At 39.7% G+C, this 21,342-nt stretch overlaps 1 protein-coding gene across 3 annotated transcripts in view; it reads left to right on the forward strand.

The window, feature by feature from the left end:
- arpc5lb (actin related protein 2/3 complex, subunit 5-like, b) overlaps window positions 1-21,342 on the forward strand; it is a 49,866-nt gene that overhangs the window by 23,961 nt on the left and 4,563 nt on the right. Inside the window, exons 4-5 of one of the 3 annotated variants that reach the window (XM_036562963.1) lie at window positions 2,102-2,114; window positions 4,273-4,287. The exons of 1 other annotated variant lie outside the window; for it this stretch is intronic. In XM_036562963.1, the coding sequence (XP_036418856.1) occupies window positions 2,102-2,114; window positions 4,273-4,280 (21 nt within the window). In that variant the 3' untranslated portion in view covers window positions 4,281-4,287. Of the gene's footprint in view, window positions 1-2,101; window positions 2,115-4,272; window positions 4,288-21,342 lie in introns of those variants that run through there. One more of the 3 variants, XM_036562962.1, reaches the window with a different exon arrangement.

A 21,342-nucleotide genomic window follows, 5' to 3' on the forward strand; every position in this document is an offset into this window, starting at 1 on the left:
TGAGTGTTCTGATGTGTGAATCATGTCGCTATTTTTAACCTTTTGTTATAATATGAAGGCTAAAAGCAGAAATATAATGGCTGCAAGTGGATTTCAGGTGAATTTGGAGTTGGATTGTTGGCTGGTGGTTGGTCACAGGTGGATGAAATCACTTTGGTTAGTGAGGTCTGGTAAGTGCTAAGATATGTGAATATGCCACTGTTTTAGCTGTTTGTTGGAATATGAAGGCTAAAGGAAGATTAATAATATAGGGAATTTGGGTGATATTCCAAGCTATACAACAGTTCTGGGCATGCAAGCTGATTGGTTGAGAAGCGTTCTAACTGTACTGTTATTTCGCCATAGCAGCTTGTTTTTTTTTCGCAAACATTATATCACTCCGCTGAGATGCCGTTGCTAAGCAACGACTTTGACAGCTGTAGGAAATGCTCAAGCCATTTCAACATTTTTACATCTTACTTTTGCGAACAAACAGAAAATAGGTACTTTTAAGATTACATTTGACCTACAGCCAATTTGGTCAGACTCTGAAGATGAGACTACACTAAATTCCAAAACTGTCATTACCACTGAGCAAGCTTTTCAGTCGGCAGCTGTGACAGAAGAACACTTAAACAACCTGGAATCAGCCAGAAATAAACTGAATACCATTCGCCAAACAAATTGGACTGTAAAATGCTTTACAAATTGGCTGGAACAAAACAACATTAATATCGATCTAGCAAAAAATGACAACACTGAGCTACACTTGATACTGCAGCAGTTTTATGGCTCAGTCCGTACTTCAAAAGGCGAGGCGAGTGGAGTTCGTTACTCTGACGTAGCAACAAGCTGCTTGTTAAAGAACTATAATTTGGCGGAAGGAATTGCTAACATTAGAACATATTAAATGTCATGTTCATGAGGCATATTAAATGCCACGTTCGGCTTGTGCCGCGACCAAATCACAGCCGTGATGTTATTTTGCGATAACACACTCCCTCTCGTGTTCTATTGCTTAATTAAATTACTCACTGATGCTGTGTCACAGCTCGATGACATAACGCTGGCTAGTAAGGGCTTCAGGTTCAAGGAGTTAACTTTCTCCAACATCAGTTTGGTTTCCAACAAACATGACCAGAAAAATGTCATTTTTAATAGTGACTACAAGTGTGTCAGTGCTATGATAATCAGTAATTTGTGCTTTTGTATTGATGCTTGTGTGATTAATAGTTTGGCAATATTGATTTATTTTCATATTCTTACAAGTGCTGTCCAATTTAACATTTAACATATTAAATCCATTTTTTAACATCATTAATGCATTTTTCTTGTTTGACCTTTCATGCATAGTAGTATCTCTAGTAGTGCAGGCTGAAGGAAAGCTGCTTGTGCGCTCCGAGTCCGCGACTGTAGCCCTCCCTTTCAAATACAGTTTTTAAATGGCAATCTCTAATAATGGTTCTTTTCATAAAAGTTGTTTCCAGCTACTGCAGTGGTGAATTACTTAGTACAACAAGTTTACAAGCAAGCATTATCAAGCAAAACATACAGCGGATGCCAGCAGTACCAGTAATTTGGCAAACTACACTGGATGGCAGACTTTTTGGTAATTCAGTGAGCAGAAAACAAATAATAGCAAAGTAGAAAGATACAGTTCCCCATCGCCCATTCCATTCCACAAACTGTATGAACAAGATGTAACATGTTGCTCTAATGGGATGTCAGTGATGAACATTTAAAACTGCATTCACCCTACAGAAATCACATGATTTTTATATTCATGTTCATGTGTGGCTTGTGTTCACATGATGAAAATAATGTTATTAAACTGTGAAAAGTAATAAATAGATTATGATTACATTATAAATACCTTTTACAGTGCAATGTTTAAGATCTACATTATACATTATGAATTACATGAGACCCTCTGCTCTGAGTACATAGGAAAGGTTCTTCTGTCTGCACCAACTACCAAATGTGACACAGTTTCTGTTCTTTCTGTTCTTCTGTTCTGTTTTTTTTACCTTTTGAATTTGTTGTCGCATTTTACTCACAAAAAACTTACTTTTGGATGTATTTTTTTCTCTTATCTGCTCCATTTGGAAATTACACAAATCAGCCAATGAAGCAACGTAAGTACCAGTATAGCAGACCATGAGCTGTTGCTTTGCGTGCTAAATGTTCAGCTATGCCTCTTTCTTTGTCACTAATAACAGCAGCGTTACTAGCTTCGTCTGTGAGAAGTAAAAGTTGATCTCTTGCTTGACAGAGAAGATTACACAGTTAGAGGTGTGCATCCGGAATTTAGAAAAGAGTAGGCTAAAAGGCTCAGACTTGCTGTTAGAAGCTTCGTGTGCCTCAGGGAGAGTTATCATGGCTTCACATTCGGCAGCAGAGTCCTCACAGCGGGGCAAATGGGTGGCATCTTGGTGGCATAGTCGCAAAGCTAAAGCTAATGCTAAAGCTTCCGCACACAAGCACCACTCCTCTCCCATTTAAAGACTACAACTGTGTACATAGCCCTCAGTTAAACAGCCAGGGTGGAGGTATAGCAACCATTTATGCAAATGCTTTAGGCATTAACCAGAAAGCAGGCTACACATTCTCTTCTTATGAAAATCTTTTTTTCTAATGATTGATATAATGATTGAGGAGCAAATAAGAATTCATTTTTACCAATTACAGTTCACTACACCAGGGCCCTATTCTGAGTTCTTACGGGAATTTCACTAACTTCCTATGAAGGTTTAATAATGCTCTTGAATAAAGTAATAAATCATATGTTCATTGCCACATATTCGTGTTAAGCATACTGTAACATCCTCCACAGCTAGTAGCTTTACCCAAAAACTTCCAGATTTATCAGCTTCTATCAGCTGTACATCTTAACCTAGCAAATTAAATATTATGAACAAATACCGTGGCTCCACTAAAAAGTAAAAGAATAAAGCGCAAAAAGCTTTCTGCACAGTTCAATGGTACAATGATGATAGTCAAGCTTTAAAACAGACAGTCAGACAGAGCGTAAATGGCACCCAACTAAAGTAGAAGTATTCCAGTCTGCCCTGAAGGATAGTCTTATATACTATAGAAGGGCACTTACTGCAGCACACTCAACTTATCTCTCGTCTCTGATTGAAAATAATAAGAATAATCCTAGATTATTATTTAGCACAATTTCTAAATTAACTAAGAACCAGACGGCTACTGAACTCCTGATACCATCAGCTTACAGCAGCAATGCAGCAGTAATTAAACCTCTGATAAAGAAACTTAATCTTCATCCTGTGAGTTATCAAATTATAGACCTATCTCAAATCTTCCCTTTACATCTAAGATTTTAGACAAAGCTGTGGCGCAACAACTAATTTCCCACTCGCATAGGAATCATATACATGAAAAATTTCAGTCTGGATGTAGGGCTCATCATAGTACAGAAACTGCACTAGTGAAAATTGTAAATGATGCTTTCTGGATGTTCCAGCAAAAGCCTTAACACATTTTAGCTCTAAACATCCTCGCCCCTCAGTACTTGAGTGCGCTAATCTCTTATGAACTTTCAAGCCTACTTAGATCACAAGGTGCTGGCTTACTATTAGTACCTAGAATTAGGTAAAAGGTGCAGATCTGGGGGTTCACTGACATAGAGTATTATGGTGAACTGAGAATGCCAATGCTGTCACCCTGCTGCTCTTATGCATTCACTCGTGTTTGTTGACGGAGGAGCAGAGTGGCACTGACATCTCGGCCCTTGTGTCTTTGCTACCTTCTGGCTTTTCCTTTTAGTTAGGCTGTAATAGTAGGCCTCCTGTAGTCACTGCTGCACTCTGTAACACTATGTACTGTTCTCAGTCACTCCTAACAGAACTAACTGTCTGTGTGTTTCTTTGCTGAGCTGAACAACTGCCCATCCTGCACGGTCTGATGCTGTTGCATCATCTGCCTTGATTGGGTATCCCTGTTTGCCTGCGTTCTGGACCAATTTGACCAACATCGAGCTTCCTGCTGTCCGGTGCTGTGCAGAAAGCCTCATCTGCATGCCAGTGAGCCTTCTGATGATACTGCTGCCTGCATGGAGTCAAACTATTTAATCATAGATATTGCTTTCCCTCCATCACAGTACTCTGAGTTTTTCTCATTTTCATACTAACAGATCATTGTAGGCTTCTAACAGTAGTCACCGACATTCATGTTTTTTTCACTGTAATATGCTCCTAACAATAGTCACTGGTGTTCACTGGTAACAGTGACTGATTTTCATAGATCTGTTTCTTGTTGTTACTCAGATAGGCCTCTAACAGTAGTCATCAGTCATCACTGGTTAGTTCTGTCCAGTGACAAGCTGGTTCATTTTTCCTTTTCTCTATATTCCATGTTTTAATTAATACAATTAATTAATATATTCATTGTAAAATCTTATCCTCTGGTAATTTTGCTCTTGTGTTTTTGTTTTGCTATCCGGTGTTGTCCAGAGGTGGATGAGTTCCCTTTTTTGAAACTTGGTTCCTCTCAAAGTTTCTTCCTCTTGCTTTTAAGGAGTTTTTCCTTGCCACTGTTACCCTTGGCTTGCTCACCGGGGCTTGGACCCAGATTTTCTGTAAAGCTGCTTTGTGACAATGTCTCTTGTAAAAAGCACTATATAAATAAATTTAACTTTGACTTTGATTAAGCTTATTTGTTTACTTTTGTTTACTTGGAAAACTTTCTTGTGGTCACATTTGAGCAAAAAAGACAAATGTGATAGGGATGTGAATGATTAACTGTTTTAGTCTTAACCAACAAGTGAACGATTGATGGTGGTTACATAAGTTTATATATTTTTTTTTTTCAAATTTCCAAAAAAGAATAGCTCTTATTTGAATAAGTGAGTTTATCTTCCAAGTTGAGGAATGTTTTTGAAGTGTATGCATGAAGATGCAATAGGCATTAGGTTTTGCTAGATAGGCCTACTTAAAAAACACAGCGTGCAACTAAAAATAGATGATCGCACAACTACAATGATGTACAATATCAAAAGCTAACATTGACAAGCAATAAGTCAGCAAAACCTTTCATCCCTTGAGAGAAATTGTGATGCACGGTGGTGTGAGGAAACCACACTTGGTTGTACGAAATTATAGAGATGGACAGTGGATGGTGACAGCTTTTAACAGCTACTGAGGTACATTGCTCCAAAGCTAGCCCTGGTCATGGCATTAATGTTTGTTTTAACTCGGGCTAGTATTGAGTGATGGTGTATAGAACTTTCAGTGGCTAATCATTGTATATTCTAGTCTTTTTGCTGAAGTTTTAGTTTTTGATTACATAATCATAAGCATACAGTTGTCAGGTCCTTGCTTTAAATATAGGGTATGTTTAATACCATTTCAGGCCGTTAACCTCATACACACACTTATGACTGGCCACACTTATGAGTAGTATCTTGGTGCACTAATACAGAACTCAGTTGATATGTACATTTATAAGTGTGTGTATATCAAGTTTTCTACTGTGGCTTCTAACATGGCTGAATACCCATTGCGATTGTTCAACCAGTGTAGATGAAATATATATTAAACACCTAATAATTTAACAGAAATAGATTAATTAATAACTGTTAGAATCAAAAGAATGAGAGTTAAATCAGTGATGGCTGAGCACTCACAGTGCAAGGCATGTGTATAATGTCTATATCCGATTAGGAGTCTGCAAAGATCTGCAATAAAGAGCCCAAACATAGATCATAGTAGGAGTTTAAGGGGAAGTGATGATGCACTGTTCAGTCTCCAGTTTAGGCTTGTAATTACAACAGAACATGCAACATGGCACATGCAGTTGAGGCTTTCTATCACAATAGAAGGATGAGCAGCATGTGTAGGTGATACTTTCTGACACAAAAGGAGGATGAATGGCACATGCAGGTGGTGCTCGGTGGTAGTCAAGCTAGTCTGGAGGTCAAGCGAGCAGGAACACCTAATCAGGTTTAGTCTTCCAGTTGTGTCAACCTGGACAGGAGGGGCAGCTGTTCAGCTTGCCGGAGAAACAGAACAGTGTATTAGTTCTGTTTGGAGCATACTGGACATACAAACATCAAGCGAGCAGAGTTTAGCTGTAACTGTGTTGTTTATTAAATAGCGATGCTGTGAAGATGTTGAAGAAGTCTCTGCTGACACCGCCTTGCTTGTATAAGATGTTTATTGCAAAGTAAAACAGTATCATATCAAGCACTATAAAGTACCTGAGAGGGGATCCATGCCAATTCTGAAGTGTCCCCTCCAGAGCAGTATGACCTACTGCTTATATAGGGTGGTTGTTATGGAAAAAGGAGATGGAACATATAGTCCTTCTTAGAATAGTCTCATTCATCTGGAACTAAAGTGGAAAGAGACCTTTGGACGAGGGGCCCCCTCACTTGAACATTCCAATCCTGCAACGTCAGATTACACCTGGAGCTTGGATACTACATATTTCCCCTCTTCTATACAGCTACTCTTTTAAACATACTTCATATGACACATGCATGTTTACAGTTGCAACAAAATAACAGTTCCTCCTACACATGCTTCCTACAGCGTAACCTTAGCAATACAACAACTTTATGGAGTGTGAGAGCGAAAAACCTGTCAGGCAGCTATCTTTCCTGAAATGTCCATCAAACAATCTAGACAGGAAAAATTCTCTCACAGTCCCTCTGCCGTAGGCGACCACATAGGGTACTCCAGCCCAATTTAAAAAGGAGGAATTTTGACAAGTCGTATAAGGATATGACTTAAGCAAATACATATGAAACCTAAAAGAAAATAAAAAATAAAAAATAGAAAATAAAATCAAAACAATGTCCACCTTCAGGCTGGTCGACCCATCGGACCTTCCAATGGACCTTTCCTGCCTACCACCAATATCCCTAAGCACAGAAAAAGAAAAAACATCTGAGGTCCCAGTGTATTTACCCGGTAACAGAAACCATCAGTCTTCAAGCAATTAAAACAAAAATAAAGTGTTATAAATTTAAGTACTACTCATACAATAAACAACTCAAACACTCAATCCAACTAGTATGTCTTACTAAGATTATCACTACCTTATAAATGTCCTCTATCAATATCACACATTACAATATAATAAAGCAAAATCCAATACTATGCAAATACATATATGAGAAGACATAAAATGTATCACACTGCAGCTCCTCAGCAGCGTCGACTCTCAGTGTAGTGTCGATGATGTGTTGACTCTGGGCATTGTATCATAGTGTCCTTATTCAAAGTCCTCCAGTCCATTCTTATTGTCCATGCACATCGGGGTCCCGAAGATCCAACCACCCTTACAGTGGTCTTCCCTCAACATCGTTCTTGAAGGAAAGAAAAGAAAACCACCAACCAATATCTTTTGCAAAAACAACAGATGCAAATTGAAACATCAAATACAGATTAACACCTTATAAGTAAATGTGAAATTCACAGTATCATACTTTCACATTATTCCAAATTACAAGTCACATTTTTCCATTTCCCCCTGCAATCAACCCACTCTATAGTAAGAGACTACTATATACCAAATTGATAACAGAAATAAATGTCAAGACTATAATAAGAGTAGATATTCAAAATGGATATTTCTCCATCAGTTCGCCTTCTATCACCACTTCCTCATCATTGTCTGTATTAGTCCTATGTAGCAGTGGCATCTGGACTTGATCTCCAGGCATCACAACTCCAACCCATCTTAATATCATAGCCTTTGCAAAGGTCAACAACAACGTACAGAAACAGAACATCACACTCAATGATATAAGAACTGCTACCATTATCTGAACCAACACTGCTCCCAACGGTCCTAATTTCTCCTGCAACCAAGCATTCACAGACCATCCAGCTCCTTCCGATGGGCCAAACGCATCCCTTATATGCTTCAATGCATCTATGACACTAGTCATATTGTCAGAACTATCAGGAATCAAAGTATAACAGGCATCCCCAGTTAAGTTCAAAGCCACACATAGGCCACCTTGTTTAGCCAAAAGATAATCAAGAGCCATGTCATGTTTCAGCAACGTCAGTCTATGACTCTTTTGAGTATTTGACAAGTATTCAAAACCTCTTATAGTCTCATTTGCAAAACCCTGTAGGGTGTAGGTAATATTATCAATGTGATCTGCCAAAAATGTCACACCATACCATGGAAACAATCCTATACCCCACTTATCTCCTAGACTTATCCTCCAATGATAGAACTCCAGATTATGAAATTGTGCCAATTCCCTTTTCTTCCTACTTCCAGATATAGCATCAGATTGCACCTCATCAGATACTTTTCCCTTCTGTACAGTAAAAACCTCATATGGAAGCTTCAACGTTGCCATATAACAGCATCTTATCCACCCATATGGTAGAAATATATATGCCTTATCTCCACAAACCCACCAAATATCCTTAAAATTCCCTATAGTCACATTTCCAGGCAACTTTTGGTTCCGCACCATCAAAGTTCTACTCAGTTTGCGGTGTGGTACCGGAAAAGTCACTTTATACAAATCATCCATAGCCTCGTATTTACGCTTGCCCAAGTCCATAATATAGTTGTTACAGTCTGATATTCCCATAAACTTTCCAGGCCCATTATGAGTATCATCTGAACAAAAACAATCTTTAGCCCCCACAAATTTCACTTCCAGTGGATCAGGGATTGCTGTTATCATATTTTCATGCTGATCAAGTAAATTCACATATGATAACTCCCTCAACCAAGAACAATTTTGTTTAGGTCTAAATAGATGCACTGACAGAGCCATTACCTTATCTTCTGCTGATTGCTGCTGATATAACAGCCACAATAATGCATAAGATTGACATTTAGCACTTAATGGTTCTGGTACCGTCTCTAAAATTGAAGGCCATGTGCCTGGTGTTGGAACTTTCACCACACATGGACAATTCAGTTTTCTTACTGATCTTACAGAATGAGTTAACTGCTGGAACCATAAGTTCCTACCTGCCCATGGGTCTGCGATTTTTAACACCAAGGAATCAAATCCATATGCCTTCCACTTAATTTCTCTCTTCTGTAATACACGATGATGGTCAGTCATGTCTTCTGGTGTCCAGTCAAAATAAAAAAAACTCATCTTCCATGTCTAAAATAGTCCTCTGAGCTGTAGTTCTTTCCGAAGCTAAAGTGGTAAGCTTCATCAATGCAATATTCACCCTTGGAGTAGTTGCTGTAGTGAATCATTCCTGAACCCTTGTAGCAGCCATGAAAACTCCAGTAGAACTCAAATCTTCTATCATAACTACTACCTTACGAGTTATATAACCCTCTCTCCACACATTTTGAAACGGAACAAATTTAAACTCCGGCTCCAAATAAGTACATGCGTATTCCCCTTGGTCTTCCCATGTAACGTTACTCACAACAAGCGAACAGTCATTCCTAACTTTCAACCACCTCTTGTCATTATACAAAAGATACTTCCTCTGATCACGAGGCACAGTATCAACTTCAGGTCCTGTTAACAACACATCTTCACCACGACTATTTTTCCACTTAGCAGGATTATTACCACCAACATTAAACCTTCCACATCGACAGGGGAGATAAACCGCTCTTCCAAACTTAGCTCTGATAACCTTCTTCAAAAGAGTTGACATCGTCGAAATCATCTGAGGCGCCAACGTAGTTAAATGTGACACATTTATACCTCCAGTAACCTTCAATGCCAAAAGAGTAGAATTCTCTAAGATCACTTTATTCCTAGTCTTCGTAACGTTTTGGTCTGACTCTTTTCCGAACTGGTCTTGGACTCCTTCGTCTAACTGAATCTCTGAATTCTCCTGCAGCGGAATCACAGCCCTTTGAAACCTCTGGTGCTTCGCACTCCACTGAAATAGGCTCTGCTGTTTCTGGGACATGTTGAAAATCAATGTCACCAAATTTTCTTTCCTGTTCATTAACTGCAGAGTCATTTCTGGCATCATCAAAAAGGTGCACAAAATCATCAATGTTGTCCATAACGTGGACAATCTCCTCTTCTGGATTTTGATCTGTATGCATCTCTTCTTCTTCTGCATGTTCTTCCATATTTTCTTCTGGCTCTCTTGAGCCTTCAACATCTTGACTCTGTAAGTGTACCCTCTTCCCTTGGCGCTTTGACACAATGCGATAAATGATACCACTTTGGAGACCCTTTAACCTGGACCGCAGTTCCAGTACTGCGAACAACTTCAAATGGTCCTTCACGGCGTTCGTTATACCACTTCCTTCTAAACACCTTCACGAACACCTTGTCTCCAGGTTGCACTGTGCTCCTCTTTTGCTCATCGAGCCTCGCCTGTACTTCCTCTTTACTTTGCGTAAACGTACGTATATATTCTTTTATGCAAATTAGCCATATATGTAACGTACGCTTGCATTTCATCTTCCAAAAGGGCTAAGCTTGGACCCTTTCCACTTGTACGCAGACAAGGCGTTGGCATTCATCTTCCCGTAACCAACTCATGAGGGGTCATATGCAAATCACACAACTCACTTGAGCGACACACCATTAGCGCCAGCGGAAGTGCCGCTATCCAATTTAAGCCTGTGTGCTGGCAGATTTTAACAATGCGATTTTTCAAAACAGCGTTCATTTTCTCAAGCTCAATCCCTTGGCTTTGCGGATGATAAACTGCCCCAAGACGCTGTTTAATTCCCAATTTTTGCAAAATCAATTTCATCGTCCTATCCACAAACTCCTTCCCATTATCTGAGGATATCCGATCTGGAAGTCCCCAACTGCTTATGACCTCTCTACACAGAAACTTGGCAACCGACTGAGCGTCCTTCTGCTTGGTAGGACAAGCCTAAGGCCATCGTGAAAATCTATCCACAACGACTAGCATATATCTCTTACCTTCAACTGGTTTTATCATGTCAACAAAATTCACAACTAACTCACACATAGGGCCCCTCGGAGTTGGAATGTGACCAGGGGGAACCATCACACCACTTCGAACATTATTTTTCAAGCAGATAGTGCACCTGCCTATAACATAATCAATCTGTTCAAGCAAGCCTGGTGCCCAAAAACCATACTCCTTTGTAATCTTTCTCCTAACTTCCCCCCTTGCAACATGAGCTAACCCATGTGCCTCCTAAATCATCAGACCTAACAGGTCTGGAGGTGCTATTATCAGCCCCTCATGATTTCTCCAAAGACCAGTAGAATCTCGAGTGTCACCTCGGTCTAGCCACAACTGTTTATCCATTGTAGGAGCAGCTTCCTGCATTAAAATCACATCCCTAAGTGTGATTTTGTCTTCCAAGTTTACTTCATGAGTGACCAAAAAAACTTTATTCAATTTATCTGCTCCTGTAACTGCTTTTGAAGCTTCATCTGCTGCTTTATTCCCTTGTGTGACCTTCGACACATCCATTTTATGTGCTGCGCATTTAGCTATTGCTATTTCTTTAGGCTTCATCATAGCATGCAACAATTTAATTATCTGAGCGTGATGCTGTATTGGAGAACCATCCGTTTTCTTAAACCCTCAGTTCTTCCACACCGATACAAACAAGTGACACACATTATGTGCATAGGCAGAGTCGGTATATATTGTCACTCGCTTACTTTCCGCTAACAAACACGCTTCAGTTAGCCCCACAAGTTGAGCAAGCTGTGCAGATGCAGGCTGTGGCACTACCTCAACCTTCTCAACGACAAATTCAGTTCCCTGGGCTTTCCCACACGATAACAGGACCCGTCAGTCCAATACTCCAAATCTGCCTCACGCAGTGGGAAGGTTTGCAAATCTGATCTAAGCCTCGAGTATTTCTTTGCTTCTTGAACACAATCATGTGGTTCACCATCCTCTGGAGTTGGCAAATTTTCAGATGGATTCACCGTGACACACCTCGCTAGGGTGACATCTTCCTGCTCTAAGAGCCTATGATAATCTCTAAGCCTAGGCATAGTCAATGTGTATTTGCCATAATTCAAAAGATTTCTAAGACTATGATGGGTAAGAATTGTCACCGGATAACCCATTGTGACAGCTGATGCCTTATCATACATTAAAAAAACTCCCACCATTGCTCTGTAGCACGGTGGTAGCCCCAGCTCCACTTCTGAATAAGCAGTAGAATAGTAAGAAATAGGTTGAGGATTTGTCCCCGTACCTGTTGGCTGACAAAGAACCGCACATGCATATTTACCCCCAGTAGAAGTAGACACATATAACAAGAAATTCTTAGAGAAGTCCGGAAGCGCTAGCGCTGGAGCCTCTTGTAACCTCTGTTTGATCGTCTCAAATGCCAAAAGGCCATCCTGTGTCCAGGAAAGGTTACAATGAAGTTGAGCATTTCCAGTATCTTTAATCATAGCTCTCAAAGGCCCTGTTAAACTAGCATAAACCCATGCTGAAGAATAACCAGCAACATCAAGAGATATCATCATCTCTCTGACTGTTCTGGGCTTGGGAGCCTTGCAAATAGCTTCTAACTGACTATCAGAAATGCTTCTGTGTCCCTGCGTTATTGTCTGACCCAAATAAACTACCTTCTCCTGACAGTATTGCAACTTCTTCTGAGAGGCCTTGTGTCCCTTTTCTGCCAGTATCTGTAGCAATTTAATTTAATCCTTATGACATGTTTCCTCATCTGGTGAACAAATAATAATGTCATCCACATACTGTACCACAGTGCTTTTTAATATCTGACCTATCCCTGCCAAATCATCCTTCAATACTTTATTGAAAATATGAGGACTATGTTTAAATCCTTGTGGTAATCTCTTATACTCATAGAACTGTCCATTGTATGTGAATCCAAAAAAGCCCTGACTTTCTATGCTAAGTGGAACACTGAAAAATGCAGCACATAAATCACTGTGAAATGTGTCGCATCTGGAGGAATTTGGGCTAACAAAGTGTGCGGATCAGGCACTTCTGCTGGAAAATCAGCTACCACTTCATTCACCGCTCTCAAATCATGTACCAGGCGATAAGACTCATCTGGCTTCTTCACAGGCAACAAAGGCGTGTTACTCTGAGGATTCTGTGTTATCTTCAAAACATCTGCTTTCAAAAGTCCTTCAATCTGTGGTTCAATCCCTCAGATTGCCTCTTTTTTCAGTGGATACTGATTCTTCCAAGGAGGTTTGACTCCTGGTTGGAGTTCAACTTTCACTGGTTGGGCTGACTTCACAAGTCCAATATCAGTACTATGCCGAGACCACAAACATTCTGGAACTTGTCGCAGCATCTCCTCTTTCATAGAGTCTGAATCCATCTTAACACTGCAAATTGACTCATGTGTCATCCGCACAGTCTGTGGCTGTCCCTGTCCTTGAGCAGAAATCATAATCTTAATAAATCGCTGATCCTTACTCCTCCAGATGGCAAGATTCTCTTTTACCAGTTCAAAAACAGCTTCTTCTGCTTCTTTCATCATTTCCCCTATGTGCTTCTGCTCATATTCTTCAGACACCAACAAAGTCACATGTGGCACACTCTTCTCAACATCAAACTCTTTATCCAAATAATCATCTCTTTCTATCTTCATACCTGCTTCTTGTGGTCCCAAAATTATACAGCATGAACGTAATTGAACTTGCTTTGGTTGACGACTCAACCATTCCTCTGAGTTCGATTGAGCAGCATCCTTGAAATACTTGAGCGTGCAGTGAATTGGATACTCTGGAAGCTTGTTTGCTACAAGAAACTTCTCCCACAACTTAGCTGGCTCCAAGAAATCTACACTAAGATTTCCAATCCAAAATACTGAAGAAGCTTCAGTCTCCGTTGTCATCAATAATTGGTGAGCAATATCATTTGGCACTTCCGCCAGACAGCCGTCTGGTGTACACTTTATTGTACAATTCAATCTACACAAAGCATCTCTTCCCAAAAGTGCAATAGGTGTATGTTCTGATACCAGTATAGGTATTGTAGTCTTCATATTTTTATAGCAGAGCTCAATTGGTTCTGTGAGAGGAATCAGCTGTTTCACTCCCTCAAACCCGATTGTCTGGATCCATTGGCCAGACATGGGGAGATGTATAGCATCTTCAGGCCGAATACAGGTGAAAGCTGCTCCGCTATCCGCCATCACTTCCAATGGTCGATTATTTACCTTCACCTCTATTGTTGGATCTCTCTCCGGCCCTAATGCTACCAGCTGACACCCCCCTCTCGGGTCCTCTGGGCACCTCTAGAATCCTGGTTCCGGATCCCTATAAGGGTTCACCGGTCCCCCAAATGGCCTTGATTGGCCCCTGAATCCTCCTCTGAAATTTCCTCTGAAATTTCCTCCTGGCCTGTTGCACTCACGGGCAAAGTGGCCAAACTGTCCACAATTATAACACACTTCTAAAGACTGCTGAAAATTCGGATTAAACCTTCCTCTTCCTCTTCCTAGATTTCCTCGACCTCTTCCTCTCCAGGTCTGCACTTGCTCAAAAATTGGCTATGGGCATGCAGCAACTGGAACCACCGATGATGGCTAGAATGATTGGGGTTGAACCTGATTCGACTGTGGTTGTGATAATGGTTGATTTAACGGAGACTGACTCTGTATAACCAGGGCCTGCTTCTTCTCCTTCTTCTTGTTATCCACCAATTGTATTTGATTAAGTTTTCTGAGGGTTTCTTGGTCCTGTTCTTTCTGGTCATGTTCCTTTTTCCTATATAACTCCACTTGATGGGCTATGTGATCTGTATAAACACCCTTTGCCATACTTCCAAGACCAACCACCTCTGCCAGTTTACTCCTCACTGGTAGAGGCAGCCCCTTCTGTATCTTGGCTCGCAAGATTGACTGCTCCATTTGATTCAAATCCGGGTCATTTCCTGTAACATTTCTCCACACTTGATGGGCTCTTGACACATAGGCCCTCGGGTTTTCTTCCTGTCCCAGTGGCTCAATAAGAATATTATCAGGGTGTACATTTGTCGGAAATGTATCTCTCAGCGCTCTCCACACTCGACCTCTATTTGCAGAAAACAGCTCTGGATCATTTACAGCAGTCCCCACATATCAATTAAGTCCAGCTTTCTGTAGAATCTCTTCCATAGCTGGAACCCCAAGGAGGTTCGCCAAAAGTCTCTTAATATCTCCTATTGCGGGCTGTGTTCCCACCATAATCTCTTCCAACTTTGAAATCCAAGGATGTGCTCCATCCTGAAGAGTAGGTAACTTCTGAAGTATATCTGACATATCTGTGTTCTGCCAAGGCTTGTACTCCAAGCTCTGTCCTCGGATGACCACTGGACACATCTTTTCGTGTGTCTTCCCTTTTCTTGAGCGTAATGCATATTTCATATCCAATTTTTGGGAGCTTCCTTTCCGCAACTCTTTCTTCTGTATCTGCAGCTCCTTTAATTGGTTTTCCAGTGCTTTTCGACTTTCTGGTCTAATGGATTTATCCAAGTACAAAAGACATTGATCTATACTTCTTTTGGAACTTGGATACATCTTTATAGTTGTTTCCGCTTGACCCGTTTCTATTATCCGATCATCCTTATCTTTGATGCGATATTCACCTTCCTGACTAATCACTGGGAGCTGGGGATACATTTCCTTATTCTTCACCTCCTTCTCATAAGGTGGGGGTCTCTTTACTGGATCCATATGTGAGAAAGGTACATTAATTTCTGCCACTAATTTTTCTATTTCTTTTGCATTTTCTCCTATTTTTTCTGCACCTCTGTCTCTCTTATCTTTTGCAACTTTTATCAGTTTCTGTCCCTCATTTTCAAACAACTGGAGAATACCAAGTTCTACTTGTCTCTTTTCTTTACGTTTTTTCCCCCTTTTTACCCTTCTTTTGATCTACCTTATACGTGGACACAAGCACCTTCATTGTTTTAATTACATCTGGGTTAAGGGTCCCCTCCACTGGCCAGGGTTGGTCAATTTCAGACCAACGCTTATGTCATTTCTCTGATATCTTTGCAATGCCTTTAACTAAAGGATTATTCTTCTGTACTACATCAACAGGAGTAATTACTTTCGAAATTTTAATGTCTTTTTTTTTTGACATTGTAACAGCTCCCTTATGTTCCCTTATTGTATATTAAGACTGATTACTAAGATTAAGACAACTTAGACAATAAGCAATTCAATATGATCCACGCATGTTATCTGCCAACACTTAGGTCATTTTTATCTACAACAAATGTTGTCCTCCTTTAAACTCCAAGTTATCATCAGTAAAGACATTTTAGTTTAGTTCACTCTAATAACACCTTATTAAATTTTTCTTTACCCATGCACACACAAACATCCTCACCGGTCTCTCCACTTCCTTCCAAAATCATAAACGTCCTTCTTGGGGGCTCATACTATTTACCCTTCAAAAGTCCCCTGAAAGACGCTCATAAATTTTATATAAAGTCCTCTTTTCTGGGGCTCATAAGTCTTATCAGATCTAAAAATGTCCCCCAAAGAAAGCTCATGATGTTAAAATCAAAAAACGTCCTCTCGAGGAGGCTCATATGTTTTTAAATGTTTTTATTCATTCTTAAAGCCACTCACTCAGGTGGAACACAGCCACGACAAACGACACACACACACAGAGAAAGCAGCTGCACACACACACACAGTAAGGGGGGGGCAATCCCCCTCACACAGAAACATACAGCAAGGTCAGAGAACACAGAAGACACAAACAACACTCAATCCTATAGCTTGCTTTTTCCTGCCACTCCTTTTTCTCTTTTTCTTCTAAATTTTTGCTACCTTTGTGAGGTGTGAATATTCAATGAAAAGCTGCTTCAGACACTGTTCGTCAACTAGTGTTCGAGTGGGAACTTTACAATTGAATTTTCTATTCCACACCTCCAGTTCCTTAGAACTGACCTGAAATTCACCTAGTGATTTTCCAGGATTTTAGGCCCGTCTAAAACCGCCTCCCAGAGGGCTTTGGAACGAATGTGCAGCAAATTTCTCTTTAACCCTTCTCTTTTCTATTTTCTTTAACTTCTCTTATTTCTCTTTAAGTCTTATCTTCTCTGTTTTCTTTCTTCTTTTTTCCATTAATCTAATTTCCCATTAATCTAATTTCCCAGGGCCCTGGGCTGTTACTTTTCACTTTTTCCTTTTTAACCTAATCTGACTATTTCTTCAAACCAACTTTCACACAGTGACTAATATACACATGTCTTATCGTTAAGAAGATAAGGGCCCAACCTTCATTAATCTTGCATGATGTTATTTAGCTCACCTTATCGTTACTAATTAGGTTATTCTGCACTTTTACATCAACTTTCCTTTTTTCTTTTACACTCCCCCCTCTCATTGTGGCGTGCACAACGCAATTAAACCCAAATTTAGAACGGAGAAGTACTCCAAACATCAACACAGCATGGCACGCACACACACATGATTCTGTACGGTGCAACCAGACAGCAAACACCCAACAGCCCCAACGAATGAACTAGTGCACAATCAAGGGAAAAATGCCCACCTGAATCGCTGGCGTGGTGCGGGAGCAAGTGCGCCAAGGCTGTCGGTGATGCAGCAAGCCACAACACGTCCGGAGTTCATTGTTTATTAAATAGCGATGCTGTGAAGATGTTGAAGAAGTCTCTGCTGACACCGCCTTGCTTGTATAAGATGTTTATTGCAAAGTAAAACAGTATCATATCAAGCACTATAAAGTACCTGAGAGGGGATCCATGCCAATTCTGAAGTGTCCCCTCCAGAGCAGTATGACCTACTGCTTATATAGGGTGGTTGTTATGGAAAAAGGAGATGGAACATATAGTCCTTCTTAGAATATACTCATTCATCTGGAACTAAAGTGGAAAGAGACCTTTGGACGAGGGGCCCCCTCACTTAAGCATTCCAATCCTGCAACGTCAGATTACACCTGGAGCTTGGATACTACATATTTCCCCTCTTCTATACAGCTACTCTTTTAAATATACTTCAACTGCTTAGCTAAAAACGGAGAGCCTAAAGGTCGAACAGATATGAGGACTCCCTGAGATATCAGTGCCTTTCTGCTACCCAATCCAAAATCCTGAGTGTGTGAGTGTGGCAGTATAACTAGCATCTTAGTTTACCTTAATTTTCTATGTCCATCAATCTCCAAATGCACTTTTCTATTTAACAGGGAAAACTAATTATCAAATTGCCTAGACTCTCTAAGGCCTGAACACTGACTGGAATGTTATTCCAAAGCTGAGGGGCTTTGTAGGAATAGTTACTTCCCTCTGCAGTTACTATCATAGTTCTTGGTACTGCTTGGGAGCCAGCACCCTGTAAAGTATGTCTGACAGTTCATAGGAGATGATTTCACTAAGTGCAACTTGGCACAACTAATTAGCTGTCAAGAGTTAGCATTTTTGGACCAAGAAGACAGACTTTTGTTTTGTCTGAGTTGAGCAGGAGCAAGTTATTTGACATGCAGTCTTTTATGTCTTTTACACAACTGAAACTCAATTGAAAGCTGATTCCATGTTTATGAAAAACAGTACCCAGTAGCATATATAATGAAAATAGTAGAGATCCTAGGACAGCACCTTGTGGGACACCATATTTTAGTATTGTATGTACAGATGCATTGCTGTCTATATTGGCAACTAATAGTGATTAGTCCAGTAGAACCTGAACTAAGAAAGGGCTCCTTACCCCAAAAACAAGGTTTTCTTTCCTGTTTAGTGGGATAGTGTGATGTGTGGTGTGAGTGTGATCATGGTGTCAAGTAACAGATGGGTTATCTTCACTAATGCTGTATCTGTATTATGATAAAGCCTAAATCCTGACTGATTTTTGTATTGATTTTGTAAGATGTTGCTGTTGTGCCTCAGCTTTTTTTCCAAAATCGTAAATATAAATAGAAGATTTGAGGTGGGTCTATAAATTGATAGTTCACAATGATGAAGATTAGTTTTCTTGATCAGAGACTCGATTAATGCTAAGAGGTTTTGGTATATAGCTAAGGCAGAGTAGATTATCTTATAGTTAAAAGAGGTGTGACAATTTCCTGTAATGTTTATAAGTACAACAGTTTGAGGAGGAAATAATCGTCATTAGCTCCAACTGATGAATGGGTTAAAGGATTACAACATCTGTGTTGTGGTTACATTGTACTCAGTATCTACATTACCCATATAAGGCAGTAAATTTGTTGAGTAAGGTTGTTTATTTATTTATTTTTTTTATAAGTGTTTCAACTTTATCATTGAAAAAATCCATGAAGTCATTGCCGCTGCACACTGCTGGTATATGGGGTTCAGTAGCTGTTCTTAGTTAATTTTGATATTTAAGATTATTTTTCTTGCTTTCAGTTAAAGAGAAAAGATACATGTTGCACATGCTGCAGTAAGTCCCCCTCTGTAATCTATAAGAATTTCCTTCCACGTAAATTGTAATATTTCCAGTTTAGTCAGATGCCATTTATGTTCTTGTTTTCAAATGGTTTGTTTGGGGTACAAGTAGAGGTACAAGCTTTTTTCTTCTAATGGCACCACATTATCTAAAATAGAAAAGAAAAGTAGACTAGAAATTTGGTCATATGATCCAACTCTGTGGGATTACATGGGGAGGTGATGGAAGTTGATGAATCTGGGAGGTTTTCAGTACAACTACTAACTGTGGTATAAATTGATTTTATAGTACACTTGGCAAAAAATGGTGGGGATGAACATGTGACTGACTTAAAGCTCACAGGAAATGAGTTAATGATCTGAGTCTATTGTTTTCTGTAGGAGAATAGCTGTGTTATCTTTGACATCAAATGTCAACATCAAATTAAGGTTGTGGCTACAGTAGTGAATTGACCACATTGCATTTTGAGGCAAACCAATGATGCTAGGCAAAAATGCTGTTTTCAGTGGATGCTGTGGTATATCAAAATAAATATTAAATTTACCTACAATAATCTCAGCAGAGATTACTAAATTTGATAAGACGGCAAATTCTTTTAAGGGCTCAGAATAAGGCCCTACCAGCCTGTATACAATAATTATTGGGAAGATTTATTTTTTGTAGATAGATCAGTTAAGCTGAAGGGGCATTCTACCCTGAAACTAGCCTTTTAATATGTTACCTATCATGATATGTAATATTATATAGCACAGTATTGTATCCCTCAGTCTCATCGGTTTGATAGGATTTACGATTTTGTATCTCTTTTGTGTGTTTTTATTTATTTTTATTTTTTTTATCAATCAGTGCACTGTGGTTCTTACTGCTGTATCCAGCAAGCCGTACATAAAATGCACCCAAAAAGTGAAATCCTAACTGCTAGCAAAGCCACTTATGTAGAGGCTAGTAAATACAGACATTATATTCCGCTTCTTAGCAGTGACATTAGTTATCTGGCTGCCTTCTGTATTAACCAGCTAGCAGGAAAAATAAATCAAACTGCCTGCCCTCAAGTATCCACCCTAAAAGCCTTGTTGTTTTTCAAATGTTTCTGCTATCTTCAAAACACATTATCAGATGTCTTTGAACTGAAAAATCTGGAGAAATGATTACATTTTTTATTTTGGCCTTTAAACAAACAAACAAAGAATTTTAAAGGAGGAGAATTTTTTATCTGATTTCTGGTTAATGTCTAGAGCGTTACGAGAAATAGTTGCTATGCCTCCACCTTGACTTTTTAAATGAGGGCTGTGAACATATGTGTAGCCTGGGGGGGTAGAGGACTTCAGATCTAATCCAGGTTTCTGTGATGCCAATATCCTGATCATTTAATAATTTTGTTTACAATAATCTCTGTAGATGTGAGGGCTCTTATGTGAAGCTGTTTTAGTATCAGATCAAAGGGACTGTCATTGCAAATTGATTGAACTAATTCAGTATTGACTATATTACTAGAATTAAACTTTCGAATTCTTTGTTTTCCCCTGGCCCAAAAGATGAGGCTTGTTCTCAAAGCAGACCAATTGTTAGTAGAGCCCATGTCGTTTTTTGAGCACCACTTCAACAGCTAGCAGTTCAGTGATTAATACCTGCTGTGGGCTTCTTCGTTGCACTGCATTGAAATGGGGACAGAACATATTACTGCCTAAATCGTCATCTGGAGCTAATTTTCATCCTTCTTTAATATTAACCTTGTTGACTGCAGACAAATATTATAAGTACATTGCACTAAACATGTTGCGTGGAGAAGCCTTATTAATTTGGTTTTTGACCGTGTCACATAGACACTACCCATTCACCCTGCCAGAGTGCTGTTTGTCTCTGAGGAGCAAGGAGATTTTACCAGAGAATCTGACCCCTACTTACAAACTTCTGTCTAATGCTCGGATGTGTGCATCTCTAATTGTGTAATCGTCACCATCAAGCAAAGAATAAAATACAGTTCTCAAAAAGTGTTACCACTGTCACTAATGAAGGAGAAGGATGAACAACTACACAACTGAACAGCTTGCGGTCTGCCATACTGAAATAAAA

Source organism: Colossoma macropomum, unplaced genomic scaffold, assembly GCF_904425465.1.
Source record: "Colossoma macropomum unplaced genomic scaffold, Colossoma_macropomum, whole genome shotgun sequence".
NCBI lineage: Eukaryota > Metazoa > Chordata > Actinopteri > Characiformes > Serrasalmidae > Colossoma > Colossoma macropomum.